The sequence below is a fragment of the Bombus vosnesenskii genome, unplaced genomic scaffold, assembly GCF_011952255.1.
Source record: "Bombus vosnesenskii isolate JDL3184/JDL3185 unplaced genomic scaffold, Bvos_JDL3184-5_v1.1 scf7180000013352, whole genome shotgun sequence".
Classification (NCBI taxonomy): Eukaryota; Metazoa; Arthropoda; class Insecta; order Hymenoptera; family Apidae; genus Bombus; species Bombus vosnesenskii.
In genome coordinates, this window is record NW_022882988.1 from 1,969,056 (window position 1) to 1,993,980 (window position 24,925).

A 24,925-nucleotide genomic window follows, 5' to 3' on the forward strand; every position below is an offset into this window, starting at 1 on the left:
AACTCTATTTGAAAACAGCGCGTCGCTAGCGCGAGCAAGGCGTCACCGCGGCTCGCATGCGCGGAATTATCGAGCGGCTGACGAACCGAGAGCGCGTCATCGGGTTTGCTGGCTATTCATCTGTCGTGGAAGCGTGAACTCGAGCGTGTGCTAGAGGTGTAGTGCAGCAGCAGCAGCAACAGCAGCAGCTCGCCTCGCGAATCAACATCGTCTCTACTAGCGCTCGTTCCTCGAGGAAAGATAAAAGCGTGGCAGTATGGCATCCTGGAGAACATACACGGAGGAAGCGCGGATCTAACAACGAAGAAAGACGCGATGCCGATCGTAGCCGGTTCGCGATGACCTCTACATTTCCGTTCGACTCGTACGTGACTGAGTCCCTCGATCAGCCGTGATTCGACGAAACGCGCGCGTCGCGACGCGGTGCTTTTCCGAGTGTGATCGTGGCGACAGCTGGGACCGAACAGGAATCGCGGCTTGAACCACGAGGGCTAACCATGGCTACTCTGGCGGGCAGCTCGTCGTCGGGCCTCACCAGGCCACCGACAATGCTGGAGCAGCTTCTCGAGGAGATCAACTTCCAGAGGACCAAGGAGCTCAGGCAGATGCTCAAAGATGGTTCGTACGAGTTCGTATTTAAGTCGAAGCACTACTCGTTCGGTTCAAGGGACGTTTAGGGAGGTTTAGGGCGATAAGGTTGGGGAAGCGGGTGAATGCACGCGACGAGGGTGTGTTCCTGAAGGGATCGGTGCCTTTGTTTGACAGACGCTGCCAGACGAGGGTGATTCCACGATCGATGAGTGTGTGTGAGGGGAAAACGAGCGAAACTGTTTTGCGTACGGCTTGCCTGTTTCGTTGCTAATCGGCGATTTTTCCAATCTATTTTCGGAGACTCGATTCTTTATTTCGTTTTTCGCTTAGCACGTATGAGTAGTTTGCTAGGTCTAATAGATAATATAGGTGCGTTTAAGTTGTTATAGCGGGGCGGAGGAATAAATTTAAATAAGTTTGCATTCTTAATTACGACGTTGCGAGGTCGAAGGCATTTTCAGCGAGACGCGCTTCAAAGCATTCTCGCAACGTTTTAGTTCATGCACGTAATGCTTTTTAGAGTCTAGTATTGTTAGTTTCTCTTTGTTTTCCATTTGAAATCATTTATTTTTGGACCGACGATTTCCTTTTCATTCGTTTCTTTTGTATCCTCGCACTTGTACACTTCCTTTGTTTTCGTCGCCTATTGTTTATCGGAAGTTGACGATCTCAAGCTACGATTTAGTCGTGCGAATGATATACGCTAGGAACGACGAGTAATTATTGCATACACGTTCATTCTATAAATGTAAGATGACGTGACGCGGTATCAATGAGCAATTAGATGCACGCTGCGTATATAACTCGATTCACAAAATAACAAACATCCTGTCGCAAAACATGATTAGATTTTCTATTTTACGAATAGGAAAGATGTTTGAAGTGGCATGTAAACGTACATAGCTAGGCACTCGATATCGACGAGGATGTTGTTAATGAACATATTTATATAGGATCATGAGCTATTTCCGCTTTAGCCGACGATCGGAAAAGGCCAACTTTCATCCATGTTTTTAATAAAAGCTCGTACAGCTTTAATAAAGCAGATAGGGAATCGGTGAGATGTCAAGCTGCCAATAGAGGCTGCGATTAAGTCCTCGCGGAACATTCTTATCGATTATCGATTGCCTTTAGCGAGATTCATTCGCTCTTAGTTCCTGCTTAATCGAGGATTATTTTATCTCGCTGCACCTTCATAGATAACTTCGAATCGCTCGTTTTATCGCTGCTAATCTAAAGTTCTACCCTTGTTTATACGAACTTTCGCCTTTCTGTTTCCAGAGGTACATTATATTTTTTAAATATATTTCATTCTTATAATTAATCAACTTATTCATTTTAATGCTGCTTTAACTAGTTGAATCATTCTAAACAGTTATTTTATTTATTTCTATTAATTTTATTTTAGTTATTTTAGCTAGTATTAAATCATTCTACAATTTTAAACCTTTTATTTTTGAAGGATATAATTCATATCAAATTGAACAGTTCTATTTAAAACAATTTTCATAATATCGGATGTACGATTTTCGTAACGTATTACAAAAACATTGATCCTTTCCTGAGTGGTCTGTAGGAAATTTAAAAAACCTTTTTTTTCATACACAAGTTATTACTTAGATTTTGAGAAGCGAGAAAATTTTGAAATTGTTCGAAGGAAATACCTTGAGCTAAGAAGCTTTAAATTCCAGAATATACGATATTGCAGCGTGTGGAATCTGAGGCGCGTAGTATGAGTTACAGACGACAAGTAGGTTAACGATTCCAAATGGGATCCCGCGACCGCGAACAGATAATTGCATATATTATACGTAACAATCCAAATCTCTAAAGGAAAGATATTTTCAAAATATTCGAACGTGTTTTCGAACTACAATGATATTTTCGATATCCCTGTTATTTCCTGAATCGTTTTTCTATAAACAACTTATTAAGTGAAAGAAAAAAAGTAGAAATTAATTGGCAAATAAATTAGAGGAATATATTGCACTGATATAATCGTAAAGTCTGCTGTATCTTTGCATTTTTCGTGCAGATTTTTAGGACGACTTAATAATTTCCTGTTTATATTCCTGCAGACTCGGGTTTCGTGATACTTCAAGGTACAACCTACTGGACGGACCTGTTTGTCAGGCACTTCCTCTTCCAGGCGGAGCATACGATCGACGGCGACGATCTCCTTTTCTTCGTGCGCAAAAAACACGTGAAAACATCGTCGAGATACTTACCAAAGTTCGAAACGGAGGTGGACGTGTTCCGGAAAGACAGCAAAAAGTTACCAATCGGCGATCCCGATATCGATTGGGAAGAAACCGTGTACCTGAACCTAGTCGTGCACCAGTTCGACTACACGCTAACGTTAGCGATTTGCACAAGGACGAGTCCCAAGGAATTGCAAGTGAGTCGTTCTTTCGTTCCTTGCGTTAGAAAAGGAAATGGATACTACAATATAGCAGAACTTTATTCGTTGCAACGATATTTTATTTGCTGCCCCATTAACCTTTACGTAGAATTGTTATTACATAAGAACCGTTTCTTCTCCGCTGCGCCCAGATTGATAGAACTCTATCATAATTTAAAAGCAACATAGAATATTATATATCAGAAGAATTCATACAGGAATTATGCACTCTTCTGCTTAAAGAGTTCGTAGAACAATGTCTTTACTGTTATCTCAGAAAATGTTACCACTATCTGGTAGCGACTATCTATGAATACTGTTTGCTTATATGGCAATGTCTTTGATATAGCTATGTTTCTTTCGACCGTCACGCGTCTTAAACGAACCATTTACAAATGGGTGAAAAATCTCAGGAAAAAAGGGAAGACATGATAGATGATACTCGCCAGGGTTGACCTTCTACCTGGTATACCGATGAGAACGTCGAACGTGTTCATAAACTTGTGCTATCGAATCACCTTCCGGGTAATCGCTGAAGGATTTGATGTCAGTTTAGAAAACGTGCATTGAATTGTAAAAAATGATCTAGAAATGCGAAAGCTTGGTGCTAAGATTGTCCCGTGGTTTGCTGATGAAATTCTGACGAGATTCTTGAGCAGAGTAGTATTTAGTCTAATTTGTGCTCTCTTTGTTATTTTACCTGTAACCTTTGTTAATTTACTTGATTTCACATTGCAATTTTATGCCAAAGCTTTTCTTAAAACGATATTGCGTATCGAAAGCAGGACGAAATTGACTCATAGAAAATCAGCAGAGTTAATTCCACTTTCTTGCGATTTTTTAACGAATAAATATTTCAGGTATTACGAAGACACTCGCAAAAGGTTTACGCAAGCCCGAGTCGGCGGCGAATGGACGCGAAAGGAGATCTCGAAGAGATGACGTACCCGCATATATGTTTCATGGTGGACAATTTCGACGAAGTTTTCTGTGATATTCTAGTCAGGGATGGGGAGATGGTGTGCGTGGAATTGGTTGCGTCCGACAGGGAGGGCGCCATTCAAGGTGTCATTTTTCTCGGGTCTATCAGATACGACGCTTTGAAGAAAGTATATGACGCAAGAGTACGTTTCATTAACAAAGTCATGTTAACCAACTCGTTACATCAGCTATTTTTAACAAACATCGTATTTTAACTTTCAGTCCAGTCTCAGTACCAAAATGGCGCAGCGTATGACCTTTGGCTTGTTTTCTGGCGCGGCTTCCCAACGAATAGAATTCGTTCGAATGAAGGGACCTCGTGGTACGATTATCAATAGGAAACCCTTCAACAAATCGATCGATCGCTTCTAGTTTTCTATGGAAACCTGAAAACCTTCGTTGCTTGTTTTCAGGCAAGGGGCACGCGGAAATGGCTGTGACGAAGCCAAAGGGTTCAGGAGCGGAAACACCAACTTCGGAACCTGGCTACTGTGCCACAGATTCCCTCTGGGACGCTGATTGGGACGACGCCGAGGAATTATTTATGTATCGACATCAACGAAGGCTATCCGACCCAAGCGCCAATTTGAATAATTTCGTCCGGGGTGGTTGGAGAACGAAACCAGACACAGCTGCAACGAAAGCCAGGTCAGAGAACGAGGGTCTGGACTCGATGGCCAATGGACTGAACGAAATCGAAGCTGGAGACGTTCGAGACGGTAACTACAAACTGTTATCCTTTCATGGTGTTTAGTCCAAGTTCGACGAAGACGGGACGAAAGTCGCGGATGAAGATAATAATCTTATATATTTACCTTCTCCCTGTTCTTTCTAGTGCCTGCACCTTTCAGAGTCGACTGTGCATGCTGTTGTGTTACGTATCTGTGTATTCTGCACATATTTTTCTTTCGATAGTTAGTTGATCCTCTTAGGAGTCGGTCTCGATGATACACCGATCTATGATTATTATTCGAAGAATTTTTATTTGATCTTTTTTCCTTTTTTAGATTTTTTCTTTTTTTTTTTTTTTAGTTTTTTTAGTTTAGATGATTACGATCGAGACGCAAGAACGCTTTTCTGAATATTCTTGGATTATTAATACGAAAGGTGTTCGTTTAAGATCGCGTACGTGATGATCAGAGGCACTTTCATCTTCGTGATTACTTTTTCTTGCTGTCGAGAACGTGAAGCTCGAGATCGGTTCGAAAGAACCTAGTTGATCCATGCTCTTGTATTCCTTCAGACCACCAAGTGCCACGAGACGCAGTGGTTCGGTACATTTCGCAGATAAGATCGTTCGAAAATCTCCGAGAAACGAACAGAGATAAAATACGTGAGAGTTCGTCGAGAAGAAACGGCTGTAGAGCACCACCACCAACACCACCACACGCGAATTTCGTACGCTTGTCGCGAAATGGACGATTGAGCTAAAAAATCAGACAAAATAGAGCCAATGAAAATTCAAAGATAAAAAAAGAAAACAAAAACGAATCGAAAAAGAAGCCAAACTGAAAAGATATAGAAATACATTGTCTCTAATCTGTGTCACGTGCCTTTCCGGCTCTTTCCTTTGTAGCCGACCTACAGGATAGCAGCTGGGGCGGCCGGGGCTCACCAGGAAATCACAAGAGTCCTCAAGTCAGGCGACGAAGATCCCCTTTCCTTTCTGGCAGGCAACAACGTCCCAAGCAAAAGCAACGTAACTCGTGGGAACGTACCGAAAATGAGAACTCGTCGAATCACAAGGAGGCCTATCACGAAACACACGGTGAGCGTGCTCCTGCGTGTTCAAAACGATTGTTCTTCGTCTCTCGCGTTTCTCGTCTTCCAAAAGAACTAACTCGAACGCCAATAAACCTGAAAACAATCTCGATGTCAACCAATCTACGAAAACCAATTAAAACGATAAAGCCGGCAAATCTCAAAGCAATCTGGACGTCGTCCAATTTATCGTACAATAACCGATCGAATAGAGCCAACGAATCCCAGAGCAATCTCGATATCGTGTACTGCATTATATAAGAACCAATCAAAACGATAGAGACGAAGGGACGAAAGAATCGTGAAAACGCGACACGAGCGCGCACACAATGTCGAAACGAATTATCTGGTGGCAGGCCTCCGCAACCACCAACACAACCATATCGAAGTGGGTAGCGAGATACTCGTGCCAGCGGCAGCTTGTTTGACTGACGACAACGTGAGACAGAAGCTGGACGCGGGCGCGATTCTGGTGCATGGCAAGGAGGAACTACCGTACGAGGAGGACAATAACCGCAAACGAAGGCCATACAGCACCGGTCAGATTAATCACGAGCGGATCAACAACTTGGAGAACGACGAGGAGCATCGACGACTCAGCGACGACGAAGTGGTCAGGGTACGTCGGACCGATGGTCGCCGGCGTCTTCGTTCGGCTGGCTCGGATCACGAAGAATACTACACCGGCCGGAACAAGAACAAAAACGACGAGCAGATGAGAGATAAAAACGCGAACGCCCGTATTACAAGAGGCAACCTGACCACGCACAGACAGAGCGCCACTCTGCCTAGAAGGAGGCGAAGACGAGCATTGTCCGGCAGCTTCGCAGGCAACCCTCTTCCGCCGCATCGAGTCACACCAGACGGCACAGCTATCTACTATTGGTGCGAGCTCCCGCGCCGCCCCGGCTCACAGGGTAAATTCTTCTTCCCCCTGCCTGACACATCTCTACACCCGATCACGCGCCCACGCGTACAGGACACGGGTCTGCTCTGTGAACGACCGCTTTCTTTTGCGCAATTTACGAATTAAGCCGAATTATTATGGAAATACGTGGATATCATAGATAGGCGGGAATGATTTTTTGGTTTCCCTGGAGGTCTCTAAGTTCCGTTTGATAAGTTTGTCTAACGCAAAGGTCTGTTTCAAGCCTTAGAAGAAAACGTTGCATAACGTTTAATAAATGTAATAAAACAAGAAAGTTAGTATAACAGTTTGTTTGTTTAGAAATAGTTATTCCTAGACAAGAAAATTAGATTTGTGTTGAGAATTGAAAGACTGATTGAAGGGGAACTGGAGAGTTGCATAGAAGTTAATAGGAGTAGCTTTGTTCAGAAATTCTTACTTCTAAGTAGGAAATTAGATTTGGGTTGAAGATTGGCAAACTAAGAAGTTAACTAAGAAGCTCGGAGAGAAAGATTTAACAGTAAAAATTAATAATACGAGTAGCCTCGTTATTAGAAACAATTATACAGGAAGATTAGCGATACGCGACGAAAACTGTAAAGCTAGAATTAACAATTTACACTGGAGAGAAATTTAATTTTTATATGCAGAGGATAACGGTCGTTCATCGAGCAGCTCGTGCGACACCAAAAAGCAGTCATGTTGTCCATTGTACTCAACTCGTATTCTTGTACATTCATACATTCCTAGTTAGGAAGGTAAACTTGTACAGCCATGCTCAACAAATGACTGTGTTTATGAGGATGGTGAAATAACAATGGCAACGGGGGTGCGATCAATCGACTATTATTGTCGGCCATTATTGTTGGAACAGTCGTGACGGTGTTCACTAGTGCTGGTGGTGGTTTCTAACAGTAATTTATAGGGTGATTAATTTTATACCTCGCGGCTCTAAAGATATCGGGGTGGTAACGAATACGAACCAACGTGAAAAAATAGCGGCCGTTTTCGTTACGCGAGTTTCACCACCGGTATAAACATAGTCATCCACGATGAGGGACAAGCATTCACTGACACCGATAGAGTCGAGATAGAAATCGTAGAATGCGAACTGTCCGTGTGGTAGCAACAACGATTCACCCTTTCTTTCTGCTTCACAGCGTCCGATCATCTTCAACAATGCGCGAACAAAATATCAAAAAAGGATCTACCAAATAAATAAACAAAAATGAAAAGAACGAATAATACAAAGAAATAAAATTAACAAATTAGCAATTAATGCGAAAAGAGAAAAAAAATGAAATATCGAACGTTGTGCGCAGAAAGAAGAAGCTAGTGCATCCCTGTTTCGTGTTTACTTATTCTGCGCACCTGTAGCTAATGTGCATCATTGTAACACCTCTACATATTTTCGTGCTACACCTGTTCACCTTTGCGAACAATTATTTTAGCCATTCAACGTCACGAATTTGAATTAGCTAGCCGATCCTCGAACCCACATCCGATCCTTTAATCTTAATTCACTTTTGTCGATCGTCTAACCAGATTTATTTCCTGCGATTGCTTTCATATAATTTATCGACACGAATCATTCCAGGATCTTAATCGTTGGTCAAGCCTCTGACTTAGTTCGATATTCAGAGTTATTAGCAATAATCGGTTCGTTCTCTGTGTGTTAACAGAGTTGGACGACGGCGCTTACAACCCTCTGTGGACGATGCGAGGATTCACACAGACCTTCCATTTCTGGAAAGAGACCAGACGGGCCCAATCCGTTCCCTTGAACGCGTTTCTTACTTATATTACCCTGCCATGGTGGAGCATTGCCAAAGGTACGCCATTAAAGATACGACAGACTCATAAAGGAAAGAAATTCCCTGGAAGGAATATGGATTTGATTGTTTGTTTCTGATAAATCCAAGACAGTCATAAAAATAGCATTGGCCAAATAATTCACACATGTAAATAAGATAGTATTAGCAATGCGTATCAGTGAACTAGAGAGGGAAGTAAGTACATTCCTTCACAGGGAACATGCTTTCAGTGCCGCGCAATAAATAACGCGTGTTATCGTGTATTTACAGATATTCTTGATCATCGAGAAGGACCTATTCTGACGTTCTAGCCAACACAAGGACGTCCCATTTTCATTTCGAACAAATTTCCTTTTCCCATTTCGCTCCCCACTTTATACACACTTGGATAGAACTGTGGCCCGACAAGATCGAAGTGTATAGATTAAGGAATAAACGAGATACTATTTATAATCCCGCGCCTATTATTTTATTATCTCCATATGGACAGGATGATGGTCTAGGGCTGACAAAGGCGACCGAGGAAAAATCAACACGTTTAATAAAGATTCCCTTCGAGATGCATTTACCTCATAGTCCTGCGTGTCTAAAGATATAAGAAGATACCAACGTACTTTGCTAAACTTTATTCCTTTATCCGTTTTCTTTCTCCTGTAGCTTCAGCTGACATTATTCGCGAATACGTTCAGATAGTCACCGAAATTAGTCCACGTGTGATCCCAATAATCTGGATTCGCTCTGTTATCCCATGGCAGGTTGCCAGGTAATATCGCAGTGGCGTTTAATTTACGTAGCCTGTCTCGCAGCTCGGTCACGAGGGAAGGATACCTTGAACCCCCAAAAAAATAAGCAAATCGCATCATCAAGCTCGTGTCATCGGTAAAAGAAAGACGTTGAAAACGTTGATATTATAGAAATTGTCTCACTCACTTGTTTATAAGATTATTATCCTCGCAAGGGTCCTGTTGGACATTGAACAGACAAGGCGCCTCCAGCGGTTTGCATAGTGGCAAACTATCATTTTTCGGAGGACACTTAATCATAGCATCCTCCCGAAGCCTGCGAATAGCGTCTGCAGACAAAGTCAAGCCGACGCTGGCCACTGCTCGACCAGCTGTACTTCCGATCACGCCTCCGATATCATAAACCCATTCCCTTCCGGATGGGCCATACCAACCGTCCCATTGACCATTATAGGTAGACCCTTAGAACCCAGAAAATATAATAATTAAATAAAACGAATTCGAATGAAATTGAGAAGTAGAAACCATAATACACGGTAGTTTACCAAATTTTCCGGCCACATGAATTTTTTGTATTCCAAAATATAATCTTCCAATATTTTCTAAATCGAGGTATTGTGATATAATCTACTCCAATACTATAAATATATGTATAATATTTATATTCCAATATTTTCTATTCTAATAAAGAATTTTAACTGATATTATAAAACCATATAACAGTGCTTATTTATTGAACTGTTTCTTTTTTTTTAACTTGTAACGCTCATATTATATTATTTCGAAATTTCTTCAGGTATCGTTCTGGGATATAAAGAGAAAGGATTAATCGACCGGAAACTTTACCACGCCATTGCAGCTCCTAATTTCCTGATGATAAAGCTACAATTACTTTTTACCCTGAATGTACTTCCAGTCTCCATACGTGATTCCTGCCACTCCAAAGATATCGTCTATATTATGAAGAACCATTTTTCGTGGCGATTCTGTGTCTTCACTCAGCGCATACCATAAGTCCATCCCGTCGATGCTCAAATTAGATGGATTTCCTCCAGCAGCTGTTATAAGCGTTGGCAACCAGTCACTGATGTGAAACAATTGTCTACTAACTCTCCCAGGACGAACTAATCTTGGTGACCATAATAAACCGGCTCCCCTAACGCCTCCTAATAAGGATAAATTGGTCGTTCAATTCTATATTTGCTTTATTTTCTCGCATTGGAAAATCATATACAGGTGAGTGTTCTTTCAGTAATACCTTCCCAGAGAGTGTTTTTTGTGCCTCTCAGAGGCCAATTCGAAGCGGCGTTTAAATTGAAACCGGCCGGTGGCCCGCCATTATCCGTGGAGAACACGATCACGCTGTTTTTTAGCATCCCCTTCTTGCGAAGAGCTTCGACCACCTGGCCAACCGACTCGTCTAGCTTGCTCAGCATACCTGCAATAAAGTCATCGTATCGTTTTCTGAAAAACAACGTTGACGCTATTAACGCTGCAATTGTCAGAGTAATCGAGACAACGACTTATAATTTGAAACAATGTATTTTCAAAACTAAGCATAAGTGCAAGCATTCGTGAACGCTTTCGTCGATTTGTATAGCAAAATAAAACATCTTACACCAAGCTTCAACGCATTCGTCTCAACTGGGAGACTAGTTACAGAGAAAATTTAGATTCCTACTCTTTTTTTTTCTTTTTTTCTTTTTTTACTTTCCATATCACGATGTTATACGAAAGCTCTAGCGAAGAATAAAACGATTCCGAGTTTTCTTTCTAGTAATTTTCTAATTACAGAAATAAATAAGTAAATTTTATTTCTATCAGAAATAAGTAAGTGTCAACACACTTTAGGACGATAATTTTTATTAGTACAAGTTTCATGCCTTAGTCATCGATAATCGTAGTGTTAAAATTATACGTAGATTGGTAAACAAGCGTACTCTAGTTACCAGCAAAGCGCCTACGCTCGTAATTGAAGATATTGGTGAACTTGGCGACATCTTGGTCGGGTACTGGCAGAGGATTGTAAGAATTTCCGGAATGTACAGCCGCGTGAGGTAAATAGAGGAACATTGGACGACTGGCGTTATGATCATTGATTAGTTTCACTGCCTCCTTCGTGAAAATATCCGTGGAATATTGGCCGTGGAGATCCCAGGCTGAATTTAATCCCCTCCTCATGTCTAATCCCCAATATGGCTGCATTTAAATTAAATTGTACAGTATTCTCCTCCTTCAACGATTTAATTTAACCCTTTGGCGGCGTAATTAAATTAAACGAAAAATTTAGAATGGACGGTTTAGAAAACAATTTAAATCTCTTTCTCCTCAAGATTTTCCGCGTTTCTACTGTCAGATACAAAGTACGTAGCTCGATCTTTTACAAGAAACAAATGCGTTACTTTTAATGACGTTTAAAATACACAGTTACTACGGAAAGTATTTGGAAGCCACTGAATTTATTTATTATCGCATTCGTATGATAGTTAATTAGATCCAACAGTAATAAATTTCGTATCGTTTAATAAAATAATGATTTCGTACGATTGCAAGAATTTTGTACGAAAGAAACGTAGAACCTAATGTCAAAAAAAAAATGTCCTAAAAAATCCTTCCTTAGAGAGTTAGGATATGTAAAGATACTTTTACTGCCATTTTTCTGTATACGTAATACATTAACGTGTGTATAGTATATTTGACGGTTCGCTGTTAAAAGATGCAAATTAAATTACTTACACTTTCCACGGCACTATGATCAAAGTAATCATGATGACCGCTCCAAAAGCCAATGTGCGAATCGAATCCTCTATACATAGGCGTGTATTCTTTCGTGTAAAATCCCAAATGCCATTTACCAACGATGTGCGTGCTATAGCCAAGTTCTCGAAGATATTGCGGTAAAAGCTTCTCGTGAAGAGGGAGTCCTCTCGGCTCGGCGCATTTCAGAACCTAATTCCACGCCATGTAACGTTAATTAAACTCCGATTTCTCGGACTTTCATAATTAAAAACGCGAACCTTGTCTCACCGAAATACCAATTTTGTAAGGTCCCGTAATACCAACAGTTAAAGGTCAGCTATACTTTCGCCGTATGTATGAAGTCAATGGAAACAAAGTGAGAAGTAAGCGAGATCGAATAGTTGGTGTAAATAATTTGTAAATATAATGGCGAAAATATAGCAGCGTAATTTTCATAAAAATTCTACAATCCGGTAATTAATATCTAATTTGTCTAAAGTCAAACAATTGCTGTCGATAAAGTTAATTATATTATCTTTCGTTTCACTCGTCTGTCAAATATTCGATTTTTAACGTAAATCAGGCAATACAACAACTGACTCAATTTCGTTATTAAAAAATAATTCCGGTTCAAAGATTGTTACGAAACACAGCGACACGGTGTTTTCCTCTCTCCATAGAACGAAACTAGTATTGTCGGAGTGCAACGAACCACAATGGAATTAATGCTTGCGGTTGTTAAATCCTCCTTAGCGCAACATCGTTTTATTTACAAGCCGATTACGCGCTTGAATAGTTAATGACGGAGCCGCGTACCCCATGTTGCATTCCTGTGTGAATGGGATGCTTGCCGGTCATCAAAGCGCTCCTGGACGGTGTGCAAATTGGAGTGACGTAATAGCGGTCCAACAGCAAGCCTGAGTATGCCAGAGCGTCGATATTTGGCGTTGGGATTTGTCCCGATCCGTGAAATCCGACGTCGTTCCATCCCTGTTCGGCGGATTTAATTAGGCGCAACAATTAAAATATTCATCGAACTCTTTCAACGGCAATCGATATCCTTGATATATCGAAGTGTTTGTAACTTGTATGTTGACTTCTATAAATTTCGATAATACAAAAAATGTACAAAGTGACGCAAGTTTTTCTAGCTACATCTCCTCGGGATAATTTATAGGTATAAATAAATAAACGAGTAAACGAGTATACTTATTAGCATTGGAACTACATCGACCTTCGATATCTAGATGATTGTTTCATTACGTAAAAACACGATTAATATTCAATTATCAAGAGATTAATAACTTATTTCTGCAAGTTCATTTATTGCAAGATGACGGGATAATAATCGTTAAGGTGATTTGAAGAAATAGTCTTTAGGCGAATCGTTGCCACTTTTCTCTACTTTTCAAGTTATGCGATCCGTCGATGTGGCTTCTTTATTTCATTCTTTTCCCATTTTATACCCATAGAACAACGTGAGAAAGTCTCGTTGATAGAAACCTGAACCACTCTGTACACGAAGCTTATAATAGCAAATGAACGAAATGACTGACAGCTCACCAGGTCGTCGGCCAAAATGAAAACGATGTGGGGCTGCACTGCAGCAGCCACGTGACAAACAACGAAAACTGTCAGGTAGAACCACGACGCTGTTCCTCGAATCGCTATCATCCTGTCACGATGCCGGTCGTCCACTCTCAGTCTTTCGTGGAACTGTAAACCGGTTTCCTTGAAGATACTATTTTCGTTCTCGACGATCCAGTTCGCTAAAGAATTGCCTCGCGATCGATGTATCTGTCTTGCAATAATTGACTCGGAAGTTTAATCCTCGTGTCCAACGACTGCTGTCTACACGTACGGAGAGTTTCAAAGCTTCGCACGACACGGCGCCAGCTACGAGTGTATGACGGAGAAAGAAAGCGCGAAGACGATGATAAACGACAGCCGTGGCGAGCCTGTGATAACAGAATGATAAACTCGCGCGCGTAAATGAAAAACAAACGACTCCCTCTCCTCTTTATCCGGAAATCAGCTGAAGAAGCGAGCACTCGGGCCGACGACCGATGCAAAACTGTCCTCGGCTCGTCCTCTTCTTAGCGGCGATGGTGGGGTTGGCCTCCCACTTTGGAGAACCGTGTTCTTCGTCTTTAAAACGTCCGCGGTTGCACGACGATTTCGTGGGTTAGGTCATTGACACGCTCAGGTTGAAACTACATAGAAGTTTCTAAGCAGAGCTCGGTCATAACTTGCCATTGCGTTGGGTTTCTACCCTTTAGCAGAGTTTTCTTTATTTGTGAAGAACGGTCGTGTTGCGTTGTAATTATATGCGAAGCTTGGAGAACGGAAATATCGTGGAAACCATTCTCGTTTCTCGACATGACTAAGTGTCAAGATATTTCTGACAAGAAAGTTCCTGGAACGGGAAATGCAATGTTTGAACAGTTAGAAAATCATACGGGAGGAGAATAAATACAATTTTGCTAATAGACAAAGTATTATGCGATTTTTTTGTTTTTTTTTTTTGGTAAATAAAAGAGAAAAGAAATAATGAAAAGCAGGAATAGAAAATGTCTCTAAGAAGAAAACGTTACATTTTACTATCAATGGAAGTATTGTGTAATTACAACGTGACACGAGCATTTTTGGTAAATAATGGAAACACGGATGAAAAGTAAAAATGCCACGGTCGAAAATTGCGAGTGATCGTTATCGATCCATTATTATTTGTGAAAATGGACACAGGTCAATTTAGATGACTATCAGATGGAACAATTGTTAGGAAAATGGTAGGTGCCTAACAGGAAAGGGAATGCTATTCGGTGACGTGAATCAGTACATTGTTTGTCGTTATACCGTAACGATTAATCCCGTGGGACATTGGGACGTATTAAATAAGCACGTAACACGATGTTGTAAAACCGAATCTATTAAGTTGACTCGTGATTTCGTCCGATGGGAATTATACAAAGTTATTGAATGAACAGTGCAGTTTCATTCTTAGCGGCAACAATTAAGTCCGATTAACGTCACTTGACCTAACGTTGCAAAGTGCAACTCCGACTTTGTTTGCCTCGTGCAGTTCGCGCATGATTTTGCAGAAAAAGTAAAGAAGCTTCCGCAACGACCAACTGTGTGTTATTAACCGCGTCTCGCGAACTATGGCTTTGCTTACTTGGAAGTCTTGGAACATTGTCTTATCAATCTCTACGGTGACTGCCAATGCGACCATTGGAAATAAAGTCACTTACAACGAGCTGATTGATAAAACGGTACTCAAGTTATAACTGCAATAAAAAAATAAATTGAAGCTTATGAAATGTTCATGTTATTATAGATCGATGGCTTTGCCGTTAATTGAAAAAATGGACATTTTGTATGTTTCAATATCGATTAAAATGACAATGTTGGCGACTAAAATGCCGCAATAATTGCTCAGCAGAACTTGAAAAGAAATATGAACTAATTGCCTATACCGAGCGTTCACGGATTTATTAGCCAACGTTTGTCTCGTAAAAAGCGCGAGGAGAGCGACGAACGGTTGAAAATGAACTACGTATTTGCGATATTTTTTTTCATTTTATAGTTGCATTATTTTTTTAAATGGAAACCTTCCTTCTCTTCGCATCGTAAGAATCGAATCTTCTCATCGTTCTGCGTAAAAAAAGTATTAAAGTGACATAGTTGAAAACTGATCGATTTAAAATACAGTCACAACTTTAATTTTGTAGAATATTATACAGAACTCCTATATTTATATTTTCTTTGTCCTATACGTGATAAATTTTGTAACACCCTGTATATCATGATAATAATTACAAGTGATAATAATTACTTGATAGTTTATATTTTTCAATGTCATTATATGATACACAGGCTCGAAAGGTAAAAGGAATTTCTCTTCAAAGACGATTATGCATAACGAAATTAGTATACTACCGATGTATAGTCAATGTATATATATGTATAGTAAATTAATATACGTATTATCGTATATTACGTGTACTTTTTTTTATCTATCAAAAATACACGATCATACGAAAAACGCACTTTCAGATGACAATCGTTCGATCATGTACGATGTTCCATGCAGACGACGCTCTTCTATTAGCTGGGGAGTACCATGAATTCTTTCAACGATCTCTACTCAACGATCTACCGGTTGCACTAATCTCCGAATCGAAATCAACGGCGTTCGAGATGTTCACTCTGGGCAAATATTCGTACACGATATACACACAGTTCTCTGTGATATATTTGCTTTGGAAATTGAACCAATTCATCGTGGTTGCATCCTCGCAGCCAATGCTTCAATTGCTTCTGCAAAGGACAAAGGACTCTGGTTGGTCGAACTTCCAGGGTTTCCATATTCTGATAGACAGGAAAACCGAGCAACGCGGCTGTGTGAACGCTTACAATTTCCTGTGGACAGCTTGGGAATACGACAGACTTTCCACCATATTTCTATGCATCGATCCGATCGAAGGAATCGTCCTTTATACTTTTAATCCTTATTCGAGCATCGCGCCTGAAGTTTGGAGGAACGTTGGACATTTCCATGGGCGCAGTGAACATCCTTGGATATTATTGAAAAAGAAGTATAATGGTGAGTCGCTTAACTTGTAGCTAGACCGCGAACTCCGTGTATAAATTCGACGCTATCGACGCTACCGAAGAAGTAGCATTTGTTGTTAATTAGACATTTGCCTCGTTCTCCATTTTGAATATTTTCACACATATTTATTAGGTCGTCCGAAAAGTTTCTTTCGTTTTAGAAGGAAATAATGGATGCACAACATTTTCCATTTTATATTATTTTATCGAGTTACCTATGATTCATTTTGTTCTATCAAAATAAATATCACAACATTTTACAGATTAAGTCTCGTGTTTGTATAAAGATGCATCGTTGTAAAAGACGTGTCTATAGAAGAAAGACACTTTCGGAAAACCTAATACATACTGTGTGCATTCCCCTTATGGCGATAAAGCAACAAACTAGCGAATGACTTGGCGATAAACTAGCCAAACGAAAATTTTTATCACTGCGCGATAATAAAATTCATTAAGAAAGTAACAACGTTTAGAAAATAGTGCGAGTATATTCTAAAATGATGATAAATTGAATGTGAAAGATTGGAGAACATGCGAGGACTTGATGTTCGACAAGACGAAAGATCTAACCGGGTACGAGGTCCGAACGAACGCCATATCCTTCGAGCCGCATCTTCAAATAGACCCAACTAAACGAGGCTTGGAACAGTTCTCCGGTGACAATAGCGAAATCCTGAAAATAGTGTTCAAGAAGTTGAACGCGAGCCTTCGCGTGCGTGTGTACACTGGATCTCCGTATACTTTAGGAGGAATTGGCAGTCACGGAACCATGGTGGGAATGATGGCTGACTTGGCTACTGGTGAGGTGGATATAGGAATGAACGCGAGGAGCCTGTATAATACATGGAAGGTCGAGTACGTGTTCCTCCAGTTTTAACCCTCCATAATGCTATGTGACTTGGAATGATAGGCACGCATACGCTGCTGCTCATAAGTACGTAGAAGCTTCGATGAATTTGTATTAGCCCTTTCAGGGTCGTGTCTCCTTTTAGTCTGTGAGAAAAAATTAGTTTTTTATCTGTTATTGATAACGCAAATATATTGCGTTATTCTATATGTATATCATATTTATGGCGTAACAATCGAGCAAACCAAAGACGACGAAGACTCCTGAAATCGCCAACTCTAAATGAACTTTAAATAACAAAACTTATATTAGGTTGTCTGGAAAGTATTTTTCGTTTTTAAAATAGAAGGTAAGTATAAAATATATTTCCTTTCTTAAATAATGCATGATCCTTTCTCTTCTACCACCTTTTGCCATCTCTTCGGGAGCCTCATAATACCATTTGTCCAAAATTCTCTTGGCTTACTTAAAAAATATTCTTCGAGATCCTTTTTCACTTCGTTTTTAATTTCCTCGTCGTACATTAAATGTTAAATTAACTCAAAGAACCGTGAACGATCATGATTCTTCTCTTCTATAAATTAGCGAAATTCTATTTATGATCTAAAACACGTGAACGTTGTACCGAGAGGGACGTTCGAATGAAAGAGATGCATCGAATGTCTGACCATGTCGGAAGAATCTACTTGAAAACGAAACGCAAGGAATTCTCTTTTATATCGATAACAAGATTGCCATGTGTTTTATTGCAGACACACGTATCCTCACGGAGACGACGGCCTTTGCGTGTTCACGCAACGAGCAGGAGAAATATCAGAGTTTACCAAGATCATGTCCTTCCTATCGCCAGTTATACACGCGGCCAATGCTGTCGTGTTCGTGATCGCCCTTCTGGTTCTTACAAAATACCAGGGGTTCGTAAAAGCTAGCGTGAATATAATACGTTTGATGACTTTTGGCGCCGTACATAGATTACCGGGAACCAATTCCACCAGGATCTTCTTCAGTAGTACGTTCATATTGTACTTGATAATGAACGCGCTGCACCAAAGTCATTGGGCTTCGTTTCTTACTATTCCTGTTTCTCTACCAAATATTAGAACATCGGAGGATCTTAAGGTAGTTGTACGATCTTAAGCAAATTACGAATACTTACGGTGTACCTTGTATCGATACTTGAACACCACAGTTTCCCAGCATTTTAAAAGAAATATCGTAGCTGACCGAAACACATACTTTATTCATGTAACACCACAGCCACGGATGATTCATATATTTTCCTGCAAAAAAAAAAAAAAAAGAAAAAGAAATAGCACACGAAATTTATATTTTGTATAAGTTTATCACAGAGAGACTCTTAATGCAATAGGAAAAACCTCGCGGTTAGAGAATCAATCACGTACTTTACTAAATGACTAAAAGTAGTATTATTAATGCGAATGTTAATGCGAGTCACTGTATTTATAATTGAGCCGCTTATTTGCAACAACGGCTGACCGCACGAGACAGAATATAAACGATATCGATGAAATCATATAACCGGTGCTTTGGCATTAAACTTGAAAAAATCTGGCAAAGTGGTTTTTGCATTGCATTAAGGAGTGAAGTACTTTAGCCTGTGAAGAGCCGGTTTTCTAATTTTAATATTAACGAAGTTTCATCGTTCACAGAAGTCTGGCTGCCAAATCTACGGATCGATGTTTCACGGTCAAGAGCTTCAGGATCCCGAACTACAATCGCGTTTCCACAAGGACACCTACTATGCTTGCAAGGAGCACGTACTTCGATCGCGATGCGCCGCCTGCTTAGGTGACTGTCTTCATCATTACATGAGGATCCGCAATGAAATGCGCCTTTATCGATCTAGGAAAATACAGCAAAACTCGCTAGTGTTCAAGACCAGAGAGGATTGGCCACTGCTTGCTTCTGTAACGCAAATGATTCGAAGAACGGTCGAAGGTGGAATTATAGAAAAATGGAAGGAGGAGAGTACAAGAAAAACGCGCTGGGCGTGGAAGAAAAGGCAACTGGACAAAAATAAAAGCTTCAAGACTTTGAAGATGCGTCATGTCTTGTTCAGCTTCTATATACTGGCGGGTGGATACGTTTTAGGGACTGTGGCTTTTCTTGTGGAGATCTTTATGGGAAGGCGACGAATTGACAAATCCTTAAGAAATCGGAAGCATTGAACGAAAAGTAGATTTTCGATGTTAAAATTGTTGGACGCAGTGGTTTTGAAACGATTTTGTATCCGGAGAACATGATATCACAGGAGGTGGCACAGTTTCGACGATTCTTGGGAATGACGTCATATTTCAGAAATTTTTCGAAACCAGAATTTTTTAGATTTGGTTCAAAATTTTGGGCCGATTTTGCGAAGTGGCACAATTCTGGCAATTCTTGGAAATGACGTCACTTTTCAGGAACAATCGAGGCGATTCCTGGAAATGACGATATTTTCCAGGAATTTCTCGGAGCCGAAATCGTGAAAATTTGGTCCGATTTTGCAATTTTGTATCGGGAGAACATGATCTCACAGAGAGTGGTACAATTTCATCGATTCTTAGAAATGACGTCACATATTTCTCATTTTTATATTTTTGTTTTTTGATGAGTTTTTGTGAGATTTGATAGTAAAGCGGATAAGTAACGAGACTGTGAAATGTTGTTAAACTACTCTGATCTATCGAAACTCTTTCTAAATACATTTTGTATAATTTTATTTACAGTAAATAATCTCATTTTTCATTGTATACTCATTTCCAAGAAGATCGTCGTTGCTAACCAGCTGTTGGCTGCTGTTAGTTGCTTCTCATTGCTTGCAGTGCCCTGACATGTTCTATCACATAAATGGCGAATTATCTTTATTGGTATAAGTTATTACTAAATATGTAGACGATAACTTATATAAATACTAATTTTATAATTGTATCATGTAATAGCACTGCTTAATAAAAGAATTATTTATTAATTTCACTATTACACATGCGATTGTAAATTCCTTTCGCAACAAAAGAGAAGATTGATATTATTTGAATATTTACTGTACTACTAATATTGATATTATTAATTATTGCAATACCTACGAAACTTTCTTTCGCGAATAACCAGTAAATAATTTAACAAATTGGAAAGAACACAAAGGAATTTCTTCGCAAGAGAACAAGATCTTTCGAACTACTAAGAAATATGGGTAACTTTTCGTCAATTTATCAAGGATAATAAAACAAAATATTAATTGATAAACTTTGCTTTTAAAGTTCTCTCGTGTTCCCTAATTTTACCATGAAACGCAAAAATATTGAAACTTTCAAAATGATCCTATTCCTGGTAACTTGAAACTAGCGCAGTTCTAGCGAATTTCTAAGTTGAACAACCTACGACGATTTCGACTTGGCAAAAACCAGAACACCGAGGGATTACAATCGAAGGCAGTAAATGTGCACAACCCTTCTGACAATCGATCTTGAACAAAGAAGACACAAGCGTGTTAAGCGACCTAAACGGCATAGTGACCGAATTACACTTGCCCAAATTGTACGCCAGCCCGAAGTTAACCGGCTACGCGAACAACACTCATTGCTACAAGTTGCTGCCCCTGGTGGCGAACGGTGAATACGACGTGTTACTGAATATTCAGTACGCCTCCAACAAACCGAACATGACCACCACCTATCTACACGTCAACCCAACAATCAGTATTCTGACCAGGTATCCAGATAACGAGACAGTCTACGCGAGGATCTTGAACTTTATGAATTCTATGTCGTACTGCGAGTTATTTATTATAATTACCGTGTTTATTTTTAAATGTTTTACAAATCGAGGAAAAGCACGCGCCCGTTTAAAAGTCGTACGAGCGGCGTTAAATAATTTTATGTCACATTCCGTGGAAGGTTCGTCCGATCGCGGCGTTCCTTTTATTTACGTTATCTTCGATTACGTTTCAAAGTAATTTATCTTCTTTGTTGATTTCGCCGATTCTTGCGTTATATCCGTAGATTCTGTAGATTCGTGGACACTTTAAGGGCAGCCGCAGTCAACATCTACGCATATGTGTGAATATGAAAACGCCATTTTTCACAATGTACTGTGTGTACTCTCATCATTGATCATTGGGATTCGTATCATGTGAAAAAGCAAAGGAACGTGACTTCTGCTGCGGATAGGTCTTCGAGGTTATCGAGGATAGCTTTCGGCTTGGAAGTTTCACCTTTCGAAACACGGGACAAATGCTTCGTACTCGAGGTACGCGGTGCGATCTGATCGAGAGACGCGTTCAACTCGGTGCTGATGCACTTGTCGCGGAGTGGATTAATAGGATCGTCGGTGGGGGACAAGGTGATGACCAGATACTTGCGCGAGTGCAAGAAGACTAAAGAGGATGAGAAGAAAAGTTAGGATACGATGAAACTGAAGCAAGTGGAAACTCTGCGTTTTATATCGTGGCTTTCGGACGGTGTGCTTCGACACCGGCATTTTTCACGAAGATCTCCTTACAACGTGGCGGCTGACAATGACATAGAAGAAGAAAAGGAGAAAAGAAATTCCCATTTCTCCATTCACTGCTTGAGGTATTCTTAAATAAGTTAAACGAGTGCTTTGACTGGGTGTTGATCACCTTGAATATCTTCGGCGCTTTCAATCGCAATGGAAAAGCTATTTTTTATGGCTAAATGTAGTTTGTAACGTCCTTCTCTGTTGCGGATTATTCGAGGCCAACTTTTAAAGCTCCTCTGAGTATAATCTTACTCACGCGACGGCACTTTCAGGATAACAAACAGGTACTCTTTTTCGTGAGAACGAAAATGATCGCTGTTTATCATAAAATTTCAAAGACGAACAAGATATTCGAATGGCAGAATCTCGAATTCGTTTTCGACAACAAACGATAATAATAACTCAGGGCTTTGAAGGGATATCAAAGAATGGATATTAATTGGTCAATATTGTATTTATTTCTTCAGTTTATTTTAAACAATTTGTTCATTCGAAGGACCTCGTAAATCCCTCGTAAAATGAATATGTTATATGTTTCTTTTTACAATTTATATCATATACACAATGATAGCAATAATAATAATAATAATAATAATAATTATAATTATAATAAAATTAGTAATAAAATTAATAATAATGATAATAAGAATATAATGATAATGACGGCGATGATGATATTAACTAATAATAATAATCAATAGTCAATCATAATAATAATAATTATCATTATTATTATAATAATCAAATTAATTGTAATGCAAGCCAAAGGCGCAAAACAAACAAAACGTAGAGTATACGACATAGTAAAACCGTCATCACCTTTCTTTTAGTCAACGGTTATTTATCTATCTTTTATGTACGCAATTTACAAACCGTTTGTCAGCTGCGCATTATATCTCTCTCCCCTCCTCTCCTATCCATTTTGTTGCAATTATATTTTTCCTCCTCTCATTGTCTCTGCACTCCTATTTTTCTCTCCATTCTTTATTCTCTCGTTTGAATCGCCGTGTTTGCGTTTTCTTTTGTTTCTCTCGTTTAGCAAAACAATCTCACTCTCTCCCTCCCTCTCAATCCGCTTAAGCTGAGATTACTATAAAATAGATAAAAAAGCCCTGCTCGCAAAATATCTCGCAAATATATCGATATATATATGTATATATATGTATATATGTATATATTGTCACGGTCTTTCTTCTTCCCCGTTCTGTTTCATTCTCGTTTCCTTTCATTCCTTTCCTTTCTCCCCCGTCCCTAACCGTAGCTCGTTAGCGCGTATCAGATCGGTCTCGAGGCGAATCTGTCCGACATAAACCGATATTATTTCGCTTCGCAATCGCGATCTTCGCGTTTTCGTTCGAACAAGATCCAACAAAGCGGAAAGAAAGAGAAGACCTCTGCCCTCGAGTCGCGCGATCGACCATAGGATCTCGGCATTCGTTCCCCGAACTCCGACCGAATGCTGCGAACACGACGACCTGTACAATTTTTCTGTCAAAATTTACTAGCAAACTTGTTCTCTGTTTCTTGTCCTCCGATGCTTTCTCAACGTCGCATTTTCTCCGCCGTTTTCTCTCGTTCCCGGAAAGATTCTGTCGATTGAACCTTTGCGGTCGAAGCAATTGGAGAGCTTCGTTGCAACTGCGTCGCTACCTTATAATTTTCGCTATGTGCAAAATGTTAACAAAGATGTTACGATCGGGAAACGAGAAAGTTAGAATCCAATCTGGTCGATCGCGGAATTGTGCGTGGCAGTTTCCCACAGATCGCCTGACAATCGTGAACGTCGTTCGTCGAGACCGGAAAAACGATGTTGCGTACGTTCACGAACCGTACGGGTCAAAAGATCGAACGATCGGATCGACGCATTCGCACACCCACGTAACACGGTCTCACTGCTCCCCGATCCTGTTCTTCAAATTCATTTCCATTCCTATCAAAGCGGTAAAGGTTAAGTGGTTAAGTTAGCTTAAGTAACAACTAAAGGATTCTTCAATGGTTAATGCTCTTTTTTTTCTTTCATTGCTCGTATTAAGCCTGTCGATCAGTCCATTCTTGTATTTCGTGGTTGGGCAGGGTGGTTTTGGATCGAGTACTTATGCTAGATCGATCAACTTTCTCTCTCTCTCTCTCTCTTTCTCTCTCTTTCTCTCTCTCTCTCCGCGAATCCCACCGTCTCTCAGCCTTCCGCGCCAATAAATACAATAATTAATTAATCGATCAATCAATCAATATTTAATAATTAAAATAAATAAAAAGCAAGTAAGTAATTAGCTTTCGTTAAGCGAATTTGGTCTCTCCTTGGTGCGGTTGCCATTCTATGTCTCTCTCTCTCTCTCACTCACTCTTTCTCTCTTTATTGCTTCGTTCTCCACTTTTCTGTATCCCTTTCTCGCATAATACACTCTCATAGACACACTCTCTCTTTCTCACGGCCTCTCTTTTCTGTGCCCATTCACGCTCTCGTTCGTCACTTCTCCCTTTCGATCCTACGAGTCTCTCTCTCTTTCTCTCTCTCTCTCTCTATCTCTCTCTGTCTATTCGCTTGCTTGCTTGTTTGCTCGTTTCGTTTGCTCGTCTGTCTGGCCGTCTCTTTGAGATGATCTCTATCAAACGTGACCGATCGACGCGCGATTTCAATTTCTCTGGCAGCCGAGCGGGACCCTCACGAGTGAAGGGTAGAGTCTACTTCGGAGAACGAGACAGACTAGAGTTCGCTAGAGTCACTAGAGCGTCGTTCGAAAAGTAGAGGCGAACGTTAGTGGAGGTTACTTCCTTTCTTTCTTTATTTTTTCGAAAGAATTATTGCAACGTTGGCTCACTTTGAAAGACTACCCTTCGAATCGTGTAAAGAGTCCATCCTGTCACGCGTCGATCGTACTACGCGGTATGTTAACTAATTAATAAATTGCTTGTGCATTGCTCGTTGCTACTTAGTAGTGTTCGGCTGCTCGTCACCGTGAACGCGAACTCTCCCGCCCTCATCGCGTCTCTCTATCCTCCGTGTCGTGTCAATGTATATCGTACAAA

At 40.2% G+C, this 24,925-nt stretch overlaps 3 protein-coding genes and 1 pseudogene across 5 annotated transcripts; 3 read left to right on the forward strand and 1 right to left on the reverse strand.

Moving 5' to 3' along the window:
* Window positions 1–93: 93 nt before the first annotated feature.
* LOC117236803 (uncharacterized protein KIAA0930 homolog) lies at window positions 94–8,908 on the forward strand. Of its 2 annotated transcripts, XM_033500085.1 has the most exons (9): window positions 94–618; window positions 2,670–2,989; window positions 3,853–4,116; window positions 4,196–4,295; window positions 4,387–4,692; window positions 5,550–5,741; window positions 6,091–6,651; window positions 8,324–8,473; window positions 8,726–8,908. In XM_033500085.1, the coding sequence occupies exons 1-9, from the start codon at window positions 498–500 to the stop codon at window positions 8,764–8,766; spliced, it is 2,055 nt and encodes a 684-aa protein (XP_033355976.1). In that variant the 5' UTR covers window positions 94–497; the 3' UTR covers window positions 8,767–8,908. The 2 variants fall into 2 exon arrangements, with proteins under 2 accessions (XP_033355976.1, XP_033355977.1); XM_033500086.1 differs by lacking the exons at window positions 5,550–5,741; window positions 6,091–6,651 and having other exon boundaries at window positions 96–618.
* A 70-nt stretch (window positions 8,909–8,978) lies between these two features.
* Window positions 8,979–14,025, reverse strand: LOC117236804 (arylsulfatase B-like). Of its 2 annotated transcripts, XM_033500089.1 has the most exons (9): window positions 13,724–14,025; window positions 13,501–13,653; window positions 12,754–12,927; window positions 11,935–12,147; window positions 11,148–11,397; window positions 10,457–10,636; window positions 10,098–10,364; window positions 9,386–9,659; window positions 8,979–9,283 (listed from the first exon to the last, which is right to left on the reverse strand). In XM_033500089.1, exons 2-9 carry the CDS (start codon window positions 13,609–13,611, stop codon window positions 9,115–9,117), a joined length of 1,638 nt encoding a protein of 545 aa, XP_033355980.1. In that variant the 5' UTR covers window positions 13,612–13,653; window positions 13,724–14,025; the 3' UTR covers window positions 8,979–9,114. The 2 variants fall into 2 exon arrangements, with proteins under 2 accessions (XP_033355980.1, XP_033355979.1); XM_033500088.1 differs by having other exon boundaries at window positions 13,501–14,024.
* Window positions 14,026–14,528: 503 nt separating this feature from the next.
* Window positions 14,529–19,772, forward strand: LOC117236808. Its single transcript, XM_033500097.1, has 5 exons — window positions 14,529–15,209; window positions 15,994–16,543; window positions 17,073–17,406; window positions 18,151–18,517; window positions 19,069–19,772. The coding sequence occupies exons 1-5, from the start codon at window positions 15,099–15,101 to the stop codon at window positions 19,585–19,587; spliced, it is 1,881 nt and encodes a 626-aa protein (XP_033355988.1). The 5' UTR covers window positions 14,529–15,098; the 3' UTR covers window positions 19,588–19,772.
* Window positions 19,773–20,587: 815 nt separating this feature from the next.
* Window positions 20,588–21,912, forward strand: LOC117236919 (annotated as a pseudogene).
* The last annotated feature ends 3,013 nt before the right edge of the window (window positions 21,913–24,925 follow it).

Bases quoted from the DNA above. Each gene is read 5' to 3' on its own strand.
- LOC117236808 (XM_033500097.1), top strand. From the start codon at position 15,099: ATGGCTTTGCTTACTTGGAAGTCTTGGAACATTGTCTTATCAATCTCT. The intron at 15,210-15,993 runs GTACTCAAGTTA...ACGCACTTTCAG, and splicing joins ACGAGCTGATTGATAAAACG to ATGACAATCGTTCGATCATG. The intron at 17,407-18,150 runs GTACGTGTTCCT...GTTTTATTGCAG, and splicing joins TATAATACATGGAAGGTCGA to ACACACGTATCCTCACGGAG.
- LOC117236804 (XM_033500089.1), bottom strand. From the start codon at position 13,611: ATGATAGCGATTCGAGGAACAGCGTCGTGGTTCTACCTGACAGTTTTC. The intron at 12,928-13,500 runs GTGAGCTGTCAG...TCCGCCGAACAG, and splicing joins TCATTTTGGCCGACGACCTG to GGATGGAACGACGTCGGATT. The intron at 12,148-12,753 runs GTACGCGGCTCC...GCGTGGAATTAG, and splicing joins ACACAGGAATGCAACATGGG to GTTCTGAAATGCGCCGAGCC.
- LOC117236803 (XM_033500085.1), top strand. From the start codon at position 498: ATGGCTACTCTGGCGGGCAGCTCGTCGTCGGGCCTCACCAGGCCACCG. The intron at 5,742-6,090 runs GTGAGCGTGCTC...ATCTGGTGGCAG, and splicing joins GGCCTATCACGAAACACACG to GCCTCCGCAACCACCAACAC. The intron at 6,652-8,323 runs GTAAATTCTTCT...GTGTGTTAACAG, and splicing joins GCGCCGCCCCGGCTCACAGG to AGTTGGACGACGGCGCTTAC.